We start from the raw sequence: 13,810 nt of genomic DNA on the forward strand, positions 1-13,810 counted from the left end.
ATGGTACAGTTTCATTCTTATGCATGTGGCTAGCCAATTTTTCCCAACACCATTTATTGAAGAGATTGTCTTTTTTCTACTGGATATGCTTTCCTGCTTTGTTGAAGATTGGTTATATGATAGACTTGAGGGGTTTTCCATTCTGTTCGATTGATCTGTGTGTTTGTTTTTGTGCTGGTACCATACTGTCTTGATGATTACAGCTTTGTAATACAGCTTGAAGTCTGGAATTGTGATGCCAACAGCTTTTGTTTTCTTTTTTCAACATTCTTTTGGTTATTTAGGGTCTTTTCTGGTTCTGTACGAATTTTAGGATTATTTGTTCCAGTTCTGTGAAAAATGTTGATGGTATTTTGATAGAGATTACATTGAATATGTAGATTGCTTTGGGTAGCACAAACATTTTAACAATATTTGTTTTTCCAATCCATGAGCATGGAATGTTTCTTCCATTTTTCGTGTCTTTCTCACTTTCTTTCATAAGTTTTCTATAGTTTTTAAAGTACAGATCTTTTACCTCTTTGGTTAGGTTTACTCCTAGGTTTCTTATGGGTTTTGGTATAATTGTAAATGGGATTGATTCCTTGATTTCTCTTTCTTCTGCCTTGTTGGTGTATAGAAATGCAGCTGACTTCTGTGCATTGATTTTTATATCCTGCCACTTTGCTGAATTCCTGTAGGAGTTCTAGCAATTTTGGGGTGGAGTCTTGGGTTTTCAACATAGAGTATCATGTCATATATGAAAAGTAAAAGTTTGACTTCTTCTTTGATGATTCAGATGCCTTTTATTTCTTTTTGTTGTCTGATTGCTGAGGCTAGGACTTCTAGTACTATGTTGAACAGCAGTGGTGAAAGTAAACATCCCTGTCATTATTCTACCATTTTCTTAATTCTCTTTACTGTATTTTGAAATAGTGATAGTTTTTATGGGCGTGTATTCTCTGGCATGATTTTATTATTTCTAAAGAGATTATTCAATCTCTGTTCTTTTTTCTTATAATGTTTTTGCATGAGGTTGATTGTGATTCTTTTTTGTTGCTCATTTTTAGGCAAAATTAGTTTTCCTGAACTTTTAGGAAGGAGACATGGATTAGGAGAGCTTTTCTAGTTTCACACCTTTAGGGTTCCCTTATGTGTGTGTGTGTAGCATTAAAAAGTATGGCTTATTGCTTTCTGAGATATCTTGGTTTCATTCTCCTTCATCTAATTTTAACTGAGTTTTCTGTTTCTTTACCTCAATAATCTATATACTATACCATGTGGATTCTTTTCCCAAATGTTTTGCCTTATTACAGGGTTTTTTTGTGGAAGGGAGTTTTGGCTGGTTGGTTTTGTGAGTTCACAGGGCCTAAAGTGCTTCAGGCCCGTCAGACTTTCCATGGATCCTTGAACCCACCCACAAGTTGGATTATACAAAATCTTCCTGGTTGTCTGCTACTGTTTTCAAATACGCCTGCTACTCTTCCCTGTAAATATGTGTGTGTGAGAGAGATGTATATAGACAGACAGAGAAAGAGAGAAAAATGAACATAAACCAGAAAGTGTACAAATGAGGGGGATTTCTAAGGCTTAAGGAGCTATATTCTCTATACATTAGTCTCTAACCACCATATGCTCAGTAAAAGTACACCTAATCATGAGTATAGAATTAGTTTTTATGCATTAGTATATTTTGTATATCAAATTTAAAACCTATAGAGACAATCAAATGGTCAATATTGCTGAAAAAGAAAATAAAATTTGTTTTCTTCAGACTATATCATACAGAAGGGGATGCCATTTAGATTGAGGGGAGAAAGCTGATTAAAAAATTAAAAAGATAAGCTAGATTGATTAAAATGTTTATTGACTCTAAATATATGGGCCTAATTATATGTTATATATACTGGTTCAGAATATCTGAGTGATTAACAGTTTAGCTTCTGGAAGGACAGATCTAGATTTGATTCCCCAAGCTGCCTTACTAGTTATTTCCAGCAAGTTACTTAATCTCTCCAAGCTTCAGTTTTTTTCCTTCTTAAAATAAGGCTATGAGAACCTGTCTTTTAGTTGTATTGTAAAGATTAAATGAGGTGATGCATTAAAATGCTTTGCATAGTTCCTAGTATTTAATAAGTGCTCAAGAAAGTTGCTTATTTAAGTATTATTCTTTGCATGAGTGGGTAGATGGATTTCATACTTGAGATGATGAAGGGTTTACAATGACATTGGCTTTATTTTCAGATTGAGTCTCATCTGGTAGAAACAGTTTTTGCTTGTTTGCTTGCCTGCATGGTATTGTGTACCTGTTCTTTTTCTTTAATAGTATGACTTTGTTTTGATTCCATCATACCTTGTACAGAGTGGATACTAAACAAATATTTCATAACTGTTTTGTCTTCACAGGATAGAATAAGATATTACTTGTTTTTAGAGAATCTGGTTAAAAGCTCAGGTGGACCATGCCCAAGGTTTGTTTCATGAAGTTTATACCTTTTTACCATCTGGACTTTCAGATTTCCCAGCAACTGGGGGTTGTTTCCCTATGGTTTGAGAAAAGCATATTTAAATATGCTTTACAACACATCCTGCTAGGTTTGAGATTGCTGCTTCGTGTATCATTACTCTCACAAAGATGGATAGATAGATACATCTGTGGGCATTAATTTGCATGATTTTTGACTGATCTATTTCATATTTTACAATTGCTTCCTTACCATCAGTAACAGAAACCCTGCAGTTCCATATTCCTTGTAGTGTTTACCCAAGTCCATTTTTGTCTTATTTGGCTTTGGAACATCATTTTAGTTAATGTCATACTAACATTTTTCCTTCTTCCCTTCTTTCCATGGGCTACATGTTAAGTGCTATATGTCATGCAAAAATTTGTTTTACTAAAATTTTAAAGAACTGGAGATGTTTCAGTACTTAATTGCTAAAACATAGATAAATTTAGCCAAGAGGAACAAAACAGCTAGTTCTGGAGACCTCTTCTGAAATAATGGAGCTCAGGTTCTATTTGCTGTCCCCTGAAATAATGCTTCTCAGACTTTAGATCAGAATTTTAATCATTTGGGGAATTTGTTAAAATGTAGATTCTAATTTGTTAGGTTGGGATGGAGTCTGAGATTGTGTATTTCTAACCACTCCCACATTATGTTGATGCTACTGGATCTGTGGACCACACTGTGAATAGCAAGACCTTAGAGCAGAAGTATGATCTGACCAGATGTACAATGAAATATTAAAACACATTTTACCTTCCATTTACATTTTTTAATGAAAATTAATTGTATGAAATTTCTTAGAGCTGGCAAATTATTTATATTAAATATAAGTATCCAGCATAAATGAGAGGAAGATCTAATGTCATTGAGGATGTGTTGTAAAGCATATTTAAATTTGTATTAGGGGTTTAGTTTAGCCATTAAATATTTTTGTGACATTGCTAGGCATTTTAGTTTTACATGTACCCCCACAAATTATTACAATAACTCTGTCAATTAGATTACTATTATTATTCTTATTTTAGGTATAAAGAAATTGAGATTCAAGGAAGTTGTTTAACTTTATTAAAAAAAACTTCCTTAAGGCTTCTTAATAAATAGGAAAACTGAGATGGATTTAGGTCTGACACTGAAGCTCATTTGTTTGGCTTTGTAGTAAGCTTCCTTCCTAAATTTGTTTTCCTGGGAAGTAAACTTATATAAATCTTTAAATATGTCTGCGGACTCCTCTAAAGGAGTTTATATTTATATCTAGGAAAATTTAGATAGTTTAGCTTTGTGAATATTTACTATAGGGTTCTGTGAAGCTTACAGTGGTGATGGGAGACATGTGTGTGTGCATGCGTGCACATATGTACATTTCCCTGAAATTAGATGTACTCATGTAAGGAGATATTTACCCATCTCTAAAACCAGTCTCCTGATCTCTAAGATTCCTTGAAGCCCAGATATCCTAGATACATGTGTTAAGTTTTGTTTTTCAAAAATGATTGTGAGACAGATGGGGAATTTAAAATATTTCTACCAGCAGATGGCACTCCAGCATTTCTACAACTGGCAACCCTTAGCTGTTACCAAAGCAGAAACACAGGAGAAAACCTGGAGACAGGTTAAAAAGAAAAGGGAAAAAAAGCGCCCAACTCATTAGAGTATGATGTATTTGTCATCATTGTGATGGCAAATTACATATATATCAAGGTACAGACTCCTGTATATGTACAAAGTAATGTTACAACATAATACTTTACAGTGCTTCATAGCAGTTTTCACTAACTCTACTATAGCACTTACCAAATGGATTTTTGTTAACCTGTTCATTTTCCCAGGTAGACAATAAGGTTTCCAAGGGCAAAGATATTCTTTGGATCCCAAGGGTGGGGGGAAGGCACACTATCTAGCCTGTAGTCAGCCCTCAATATTTCTCCCTTTTGTTCCCCAGAAAATTAAGTATTACCTTGAATACAGGAGAATGTTTAACATTGGTCCACGCAAAGTCTTTTATTTTTTCCCTTTGCATGATTACCTTATGGGCATCAACTCTAATGTGTTTGATGGATGTCCTTTGATATTTTTTTATCCTTGTAAAATATATTGGTTCATGTGTGTTTAATTTATACAATGTTTTTATGCTATAATATCCCATGTTTTTTGTGCCTCACATATCATTCCGTGTTCTTGTATTTACATTCAGTTCATTGCTTCTAACTGTTGCCCTCTTCATTTTACCTGTGCATTTCCCTTGTGATGGACATCTAGGTGCCTCTAATTCCTCTGTATTAAAATCAGTGTTTTACTGATCATCCTTCTTCAAGTCCTTTTGTGAGTCTTTTGTGAGTTACTTGGATAATTTATGTCCATAGTGGGACTGTTGGATCTTAGGGAATACAAATATATAATTTCATTAAATATTGCCAGATAGTTCCTCAGAATGGCCCAACTCATTTACACTCCCATCAATGAGCAAGAAAGTGCATTCTCCCTGCAAAATCTCCCCATATCTACAACTAGTGTTATTCAATATTTACATTTTGCCAATCAGATAGTGTAAAGGGGAAACATTTCAATCAGTTGAAACTCTGTTAAAGCTATTAGGATATATGGTATTTATTTGCATAATTTTCCTCCTCTGAGGATGGTCTCTCACTATCTGAACTTTCATTATCTAAACTTAGGAATAGAATAGATTCTGATAATTTTCTTGATATAGCTCTTAGTTTTTGGACTCTTGTTCCTCATTACCTGAAACCTAGAAATAAAAAAGATGGAAATAACATGGTATCCCTTGCCATCTAAATTTGCTTTCTGTAACTAGAAACCCAAATAGAGTTATATAGCAATGGATCTAGGATATGCTGAGGCCCCACTCCAAAATCAGTTCTCAGAAAATCTGCAGCTGGGCTGAGGCATATTTTTTTTAAAGATTTTATTTATTAGAGAGAGAGTGTGCCTGCACACAAGTGGGGAGAGGAGCAGAGACACAAGCTGACTCCTCACTGAGTGCAGAGACTAACAGGGACTCCATCCCAGGGCCCTGAGAGATCATGACCTGAGCTGAAATCAAGAGTAGGTCACTTAACCGACTGAGCCACCAAGGCACCTTGAGGCATAATTATTTTTAAAAAGCTCCTAGTTGATTTTAATGTGCAGCCAGGGCTGAGTATCAGTGACCCTCAATTCTCAAATTATTTTTATTTCTTCCTGAAAGGGAAAGACATTTGAAAGTACTTAAACACAGTAGCATGCTGGCTAGGCTTCAGAAAATCAAAAGAGAAATGTAATGTTTAAGTGTCCAGTGGAAATGAAACATACTTTCTAAAAGTCACAGCATATCATTGTCTCTAGGTGACTAAAAGGACTAGAAGAATTGGAAAATATGGTGAGAGTTCAGGTTGGTAATGTTTAACATAATTGGTTTTGAACCAAGGAAGGACTTCGATATGCTTATGTGGCAACAAAACTATTCCAGAGAGTTAGGAATCTAGATGTTAATACCAGCAGAGGTAAAATATTCCATTGTATGCACAAGTAGTCTATCAGCTGATTTTGATTATGAGGAGTGGACTGAACCTGTGATAGGCTTTCTATTGTCAATATTTGTTTAACTCTCATTACTATGAACTAAAGACATTAGGATATTTAAAAAGGTCCAAGTGTGCTGTTTGCCTAGGGAACAAAAGAAAATGCAATCATAGTTGGCACTCATTGGGGGTCAACAAACGCAACTATGTTCCCTGCAAAAGTTTTATTACAGGTTTCATATTTCAATGTAGATACTAAAATAGGAGATATACTGAGATAAATAGATAAGATTTATAAAGGGGTGCCTGGGTGGCTCAGTCAGTTGAATGTTTGACTCTTGGTTTCGTCTTAGATCATGGTCTCAGGGTCATGGGATTGAGGCCTGCATTGGACTCCATACACCACAGGGGGTCTCCTTGTCCCTCTCCCTTTGCTCTTCCCCTGACTTGTGGTCTCTTCCCCCACTCTCTCTCAAATAAAAAAAAATAAGTAAAATCTTAAAAATAATTTATATATATTTCATCTTCTTAGAAATTATCTTTAGCATCAATTAAATACTTAGAATTATCTGACTAGGAAAGCAGTATAATGGAAACTGCTGTATGTATAAATAACTTACAGTGAATGAACTTATAGAATATGTGAAAGGCAATCTGAATTTTTTAACTGGGACATTATATGTAAAAAGTTCTCAGGTATTTTTGGTAACAAAGATAGCAAGAGATTAGTCTGATTATCAGTCAGTAGAACTGGCTTTAGCCTTAGATTCTTTAAGAAACTGCATTTTGAACTTTATTTTTTTAGTGGTGGGGAGGGACAGAGGGGGAGAGAGATATTGATCATCTTAAGCAAGATCCACACTCAGTATGGAGCCTGACAGTGGGCTTGATCTCACAACCCTGAGCCTAAACCTGAGGTGAAATCAAGAGTCAGACATTTAACCAACTGAGCCACCCAGGTGCTCCAGTATTTCGAACTTTTTGACTTTCTATTTCCTTACCAGAGTTATAAGGATAAAGCTTGTCCTATCTATGCTATAAGCATAAAACAGAATGTATACCTATAAGTTATTAGACTATTTCAAATTCTTAGGTTTCAGGTATATAAATTTCTTCCCACCTTATCTATGCAAATTATAATTGTTTCTACCATGAAACCCAACCAGTGAAAATGATGGTTGAATAATAGCTAAGTGCCAAGAACTAAAGACATTATCTCATTGAGTTCTCACAGCACATGTGGAGGGAAGTATTCTTAAGCCTATTTTGTAGATGGGGAAATTGCAGCTCAGCAAGAATAAATGACTTGTTCAACAAAGGTCACATGAACAGATAGTAAATTCTGAACTGAGTTTAAACAGTTCAAATCTATTGAACTCTAAAGCCCATGCAATTTCCAGTAAAACATGATGCTTTTCAGGACTAATCTGAATGTACAAAAGGCAAAATGGGCTAGGATGGTAAAATGACTCTTAATGAATGTGACTAAGGACATGAATAAATGTAATCCATTTTTCTGTTACTTAGTTTTCTACCTATAGCAGTTTCTCAAATAACTCTCATCCCTACCCCAAACATGCTAAGGGATTTTGAACTGAACTCTAATTAGAGTCAACTGCATTTATTATGGTTATGATCTTCCCCACATAAGTTTACTGCTTGATGGAAACAATGGAAAAAAAAACCCATCCAACTAGAGTTTTTTTATATAACGAGGTAGAACAATCATAATTATAAATTCCTTTCCTCTTCAACTTTCCATATGGAGAAACTGTTGCCATCCCTTGTTCCCCTAAGCATGACAGAAACACAGTCTTTGTTATTCCCCAGCATTGTCCTTTGCCCACTCTTTTGCCTTCTCCTGTCTTAGTGGAAAACAGAAGGAGCCGTGTAAAACTTAATGAACTTTTTCTTCCTTTTTCAGATCCTAGGCACAGGCAGATGAGCATGCATCTTTTAACTATGTAGTACATACTTGCTTATTACTGCATTTATTGACTTTGTATTAGAATTGACCTTTTGTTTCAACTTTATAGTTTAAAGAACTTTATGAAGTTCTTTATATATAACTTAATTCTTGCCCCAGTCATCAGTTAAGGGGATGTATTTGTGGCAAGTGTAGAAGACAAGTAATAAGAGATAACAAGAAACCAGTAGCACAGTTGTATAATATTTTGGAATTCATAAAGCATTTTATCCATAGATAATCTTATTTGCTTCTCACTCTAGGATATTATATTAGTTTTACAGAGTAGGCAGCTGAGACAACAGTTATAAAATTTACCCAAGATCACAAAGCTAGGATCTGGCAAAATCAGGACTTAAACTCAGGTCTTCCAACTCCTAGTCTAAGGTTTTTTTCCACTGTACAATGACAAACTGTTAAGGGGTATGCAGTATTTTAGCCACTTACAGTAGAGTGTGTTGGTTAAGAACACTGACATAGGCTTTGGAGTCAGGTCCTAGGTTTCAATCCTTGCTGCCACTTATTAGCAGTATATAATGAGGAAGTTGCTTAACATCTCTGAGTCACTTTTCTCATAAAGAAGCTAGGTATATAACTGAATTTATACCTACCTCTCAGATTTAATAAGATAATATAGGTGTAATTCTGAATATCATCATGGGACCACAAGGTCTCAATAAATAGTAGTCATTGTGGACAAGTACATACACAGTGATGAGACAGCAGGTTGGCTGCTATAGCTTCATGCTTCCCAGTTCCAATTATTGTGGCAAGAATTTTTTCTTGCTATTTGACATCTTGGTATAAATCTTCTAGAAGGGGAAAACAAGTATAGAAATGACTGTAGCTCTGAATGTTTAATAGAAAGAGAGCATGTAAAAAGCATGTATATCTTGCAGTAAGATGGCATAGAATCCTAGAGTGAGAAGCAAATAAGATACTGTATACTAAAAAGTAGAATTTGGCCATAAACACAGGATGTAGCATTAGCCCCAGTGATTAGCACTGGTACCCATATTGGTCACTGGCATATCTCTATTGGTCTGAGATGAAATGATAAAAAATATTAGTGATTTTTCATGAAATTAAATTTATTGAAACACTTGGTTTTTATTTTTGACATACCATCTCAGCTTTTTTGTGCTATTTTTTTTTCTTTTGGGAAATAATAGTGATAAATAGTTAATAGATGTTTTTTAAGGTCCTTGCTAGACAAAATAAGTTGACAAATATATGTCAGCTCTTCCCCATTAATGTTTATTTTGAAATCCCATAGTCATAGTCTAGAAAACCATTGAATGAGTTAATCTTCAAGATTTCTTTTTTTAAAATTTTTATTTATTTATGATAGTCACACACACACACACACACACACACACACACACACAGGCAGAGACATAGGCAGAGGGAGAAGCAGGCTCCATGCACCGGGAGCCCGACATGGGATTCGATCCCGGATCCCGATCATGCCCTGGGCCAAAGGCAGGAGCCTAACTGCTGCGCCACCCAGGGATCCCAATCTTCAAGATTTCTTACAAGTGTGAGAACCTAGACTCCTAGATATCAAAGGAATTTATCTATGAGGACTATTCGGTCCTCAATTATTCAACATCAGGAAGAGAATTTCTAAGGAGATGCAGCTAGTTCCCAGAAATTCACATTTTATACATAGGCCCCAGTTCTTATCTCTTAGGAAATTACAATTTAAGACAGAGATACAGGTCATTGCTATTCAGCACATAGAAACCAGGATAGAAACTAATCTAATATACAGATTAATAATGAGCTACTTATAACATATAATTTAGGATTAGATAGGAAGTAAGACAAAAACTGTGTTACAGGGAGAGGAGGCTATTTGGAAAGAATAGCCTTGTGAAGATCTTTATCCAAACTAGACCAAAGGAGCAAACAATCAGGTCATCTTGAAGTCAACCAGGGCTATCTGGAACTCCTTAAATGTTACTAAATGGCTTTCTTTGCCTCGGTGTCCTGAGGCTGTATGTGACTATAGAATTTCAATGGCTGGCCTAAAGAAGATGGTTTTCATCAGGAATTAAAAAAAAAACAAAACACTGTTTTGTTGGTTTTGATTTTTGTACCACTATACAGGTTCTGATGAGAATATTAAATACTGATTAAAGTAACTAGGACACCAAACAATTATAGAATAGTTGAGTAAGTAAGCAAAAATCATGGATAAAATTAAGAACTAGGCAGATTTTCATTATACCCAAGTTCATCCTTAGTCCCAAGAGTAGGTATTTTTGAAAGGTACATTAATTATAGACATCTAGTTGGGTGAGTGACGTATTTCATTTATGTGGTTGTCCTCTGGTCCCAATTAATGTGGCTTCTAAAAGTACATTCAATTGTAAGCCAGTGGGTGTTTAGGCCTTTGGAAAACCTGACTCCTTGTTAAACATATATAATCGATTTTAATTCTGAATACAGCAAATTAACTAACTAATGGCTTCTGAATTTGTAAGATAAGTACTTCCTGAAGGAGGTAACCAGGAAAATGCTAATAGCTGGGAAAACAAATTACTGAACAGAAACCTAAAAAACAGTTCACCATGACAAAAAAAAAAAAAAATCTTATTTTTTTCCATATTTTTCTTGAAAGCACTATATGATTTTAGTGTGTTAAGCATGCTTTGATTTACCATTAATTTATTTCATAGACATTTATTGAGTGCCTGCTAAGTGCCTGGGTCTGGAGATACAAAGATAAATAAGAATCTTTGCTCACCAGGCTATTCATGTTCAAGGAGGTGCTCAGTGCACATTTTAAAATTATAGTTAATTTCTATGGGAACTTATACCATACCACACACCCACACACACATATTTTAAAGGACTTAGGCGTGTCAGAAACTTTCAGGAACGGAAAGAAGTGGGCAGGCCTTAAGGGCTGAAGCCCACATCTAATACTTCAGCATATAACATTCTGGTTTTTAAAATCATCTTTAAATAATATGCCTTGGATTTCTTTCTTCTGTGTCCTCATTTTATGCAGTCCTACTTCTAGAAGGTCTTAGTGGCACTTCTCAGTCTAACCTAACCTAACTTCCATATTACTTGCTTGCTTAGTTTGATAGAAGCTCCTCAGAGAACTTCAGTTGAAGGTCATGCATTCCAGCCCTTTTCAAATTCCTTCATCCTGTCTGGGGGTATAGAGGGGAGACAGGTTGCCATTTCAGTGTTTGTGGGCTCTGAGACTGCCATTGCATATCCACTTTTGGGGAAAACCTTTGCATTTTGCATGTTTGATATCCGGAGGCCCTGGGATGTTCATGCATACCCACAATACATAAAGTAGTTATCTTCGTCTGCCAAATAAAAGGCCCATTTTGTTCCAGAAAGAATCTCAATGTGGGGCCTCAACTTTGCTGAGTACAGGAAACTGGGCCCGACTTCTTTCCCTTGATTAAGTTTGGGATCCATGGCTCCGCTTGAGAGGTGGTGTGGGTGGGGTTCGGTGAGCCAGGGCGGGTGGTGCATCACGCGACTCCTGGCGGACACTGGCTGTGACTCCAGGCTGAGTTTGAAAACCCAACTGTGTTACTCTGTTCCTTTCTGGCACTATAAAGGCGCACTTCCCTCGCAAGAGGGATAACCCCAGGGTCGACCTCAAGGAGGGCCTGGAAGAGCAAGTCTGCTTGCACAGTGGAGTGGCCACGCCGTGGTTCAGATGGGCGCAGCACCGCGCCGCGCAGACTATTCAAGCACCGACCAGTTTGCTTTGACTTGTCCTGAGTCAGCATATATTGACATTTTTTCCGTGGTTGCAGGCAGAACAGAGCCACGTGCAACCAGCCTGAGCTCTTTTGCCCCTACCAATGTATAAGCCCTTTGACCGGGTCACTCTGTATTCCTTCTCGCTACCGTTTCCCCTACTGAGGTCAGAGGATGCTCTGTGTGGCTGCTCTACGGCATAGCAGAGGTCCATACTTGTGTCCATGAAGTCTCCATCTGCACTCTTATGCTTTGGCAGGAATCACAGTCGCCGCTGAGGACCCCCCTGCAACTTAACCACTCTTACTCCTGCTCCTTCAACTCCTAGGGAAGGGCCCAGAACGGAAGAAATGCCTGATGCTGTCAGGAGAAACCCGCGCACGGCGGGTGCGCACTCTACTCCAGCGCGCCCAGGGCTGGCGCTGGGGCTTTCGTGTCGGGATTGAAGCTAGAACGGCCCTCCCCAGAGCCTCGCTGGGAGGGAAGTAAAAACAAGACGTCCCGCCCCGTACCCAAAACGTTACAACCGTACAGTTTCGGTCCCTCTCTCTGCTTCCTGACCCTAGAGGGTTAAATCAGGAGGGTACAACGCCACCCCTTCCTCCTACTTCCCGCCTCTATCCTCCACCCCCCCCCCCCCACAACCCCCTTACCTTTAAAAAGTTAAAAAATGTCTGCAGTCGAAATCTCTTAAAGGGGCGGTGCTGGTGAACGAGTACTCTTGGCACGAGTCACTGAGAAGGCTGGCTAGGGGCGTGAGTTCGCTCCACCAGCACCAAAACACTGAAAAAAAAGAGAGAGAGAGAGAGAGAGAGAGAGAGAGAGAAAGAGAAAGAGAGAGGGGGGAAAAAAGGAAAGGAAAAAAAAGTGGGGGGAGGCAGACAGACACACACTTTAGATAAGGACAATTAGTCACCAGTGAGACCCTGTAGGAAGAGAGGTTTAAATCAGAGGGATTTAATGAGGGTGCTCTGTGCCTTCCCTGAAGCCATGCCCTCCAGCAACTCCCGCCCCCCTGCGTGCCTAGCCCCGGTGGCTCTCTTCTTGGCTCTGTTGTTCCATCTCTCCTTTTCCTCCCAAGTTGGAGACAGGAGACCCTTGCCTGTAGACAGAGCTCCAGGTTTGAAGGAAAAGACCCTGATTCTACTTGATGTGAGCACCAAGAACCCAGTCAGGACAGTCAATGAGAACTTCCTCTCTCTGCAGCTGGATCCGTCCATCATTCATGATGGCTGGCTCGATTTCTTAAGGTAAGGCAGGGGCTTCCATGGATCATTTTTTTTTTTTTTAAGTAACAACCCCCACCCCTTCCTATCCCCCATTCCAAAGGGGGAAGAAGAAGAAGAAAATCAAGCGGATCTCACAAAGAGAAGAAAAGAGGTTTTCCTCCTCCTGGAATATTTGCTGTGAGGCTTTAACTGGTGATTGAGAAAAGCAATGTTTTCTATTAAGATGCACATGTTTGCAATGCAGAAGGCATTTCAGAAACTTATCAGTTATGACTGAAAAAATGTTGTGCTTACATATATCCACAATTAGCCTCCCTGTCTCCTTCTGAAAAAGAAACAAGAGGTTCAGGGCAGTTACAAAAGCGAAGAGAAAGTCTCGAGCAACAAAGACCCGAGAGGAATGGGTGTGTATGCGTGTGTGTGTGTGCCTGTGTGTGCATGTGAGTGTTTAAGCGGGCTCGCACGAAAGTGGAATTTTCCACGGAAAGATTGATTTGTCAGTTCTCTCCCACTCCAAGACAGAAAATGAATTTAAGCAGAGACTGAGCGGTTGGCAGGTTGGATCGGATTTTTGAAGTTTTCTTTTATATCCTCCGCTGTCCTCTCCAGACTGCAGGACTTTGTTAGACGTTTTTTATAGACCGAATGGCCCCCCAGTCCCTCCTCCTTAAATCTCCTGCGGTAACTGCATAGTTTAGTTTTTCTTTAAAGAAAAAAAATTCTCGCTCCAGTCATAGGGTATATAAGGAGAGCCGAAAGGGTACTAGAAATACTCCGGGGATTTTTCCGAGGTCTGAACCCGGCACCAGCGGATCACCAAAGCGGGTGGTTTGTGATCGTGGACCCCCCACCCCACCCCCTTATTCAAGGGCT

General features: G+C 38.1%; 1 protein-coding gene across 2 annotated transcripts in view; it reads left to right on the top strand.

Annotated features, from left to right (window-relative positions):
* Positions 1-12,538: 12,538 nt before the first annotated feature.
* HPSE2 (heparanase 2 (inactive)) overlaps positions 12,539-13,810 on the top strand; it is a 634,074-nt gene continuing 632,802 nt past the window's right edge. For both annotated transcript variants that reach the window (XM_041746029.1, XM_041746030.1), the window contains exon 1: positions 12,539-12,958. In XM_041746029.1, the coding sequence (XP_041601963.1) occupies positions 12,669-12,958 (290 nt within the window). In that variant the 5' untranslated portion in view covers positions 12,539-12,668. The remainder of the gene's footprint in view (positions 12,959-13,810) is intronic.

This window comes from Vulpes lagopus, chromosome 2 (assembly GCF_018345385.1).
Source record: "Vulpes lagopus strain Blue_001 chromosome 2, ASM1834538v1, whole genome shotgun sequence".
Classification (NCBI taxonomy): Eukaryota; Metazoa; Chordata; class Mammalia; order Carnivora; family Canidae; genus Vulpes; species Vulpes lagopus.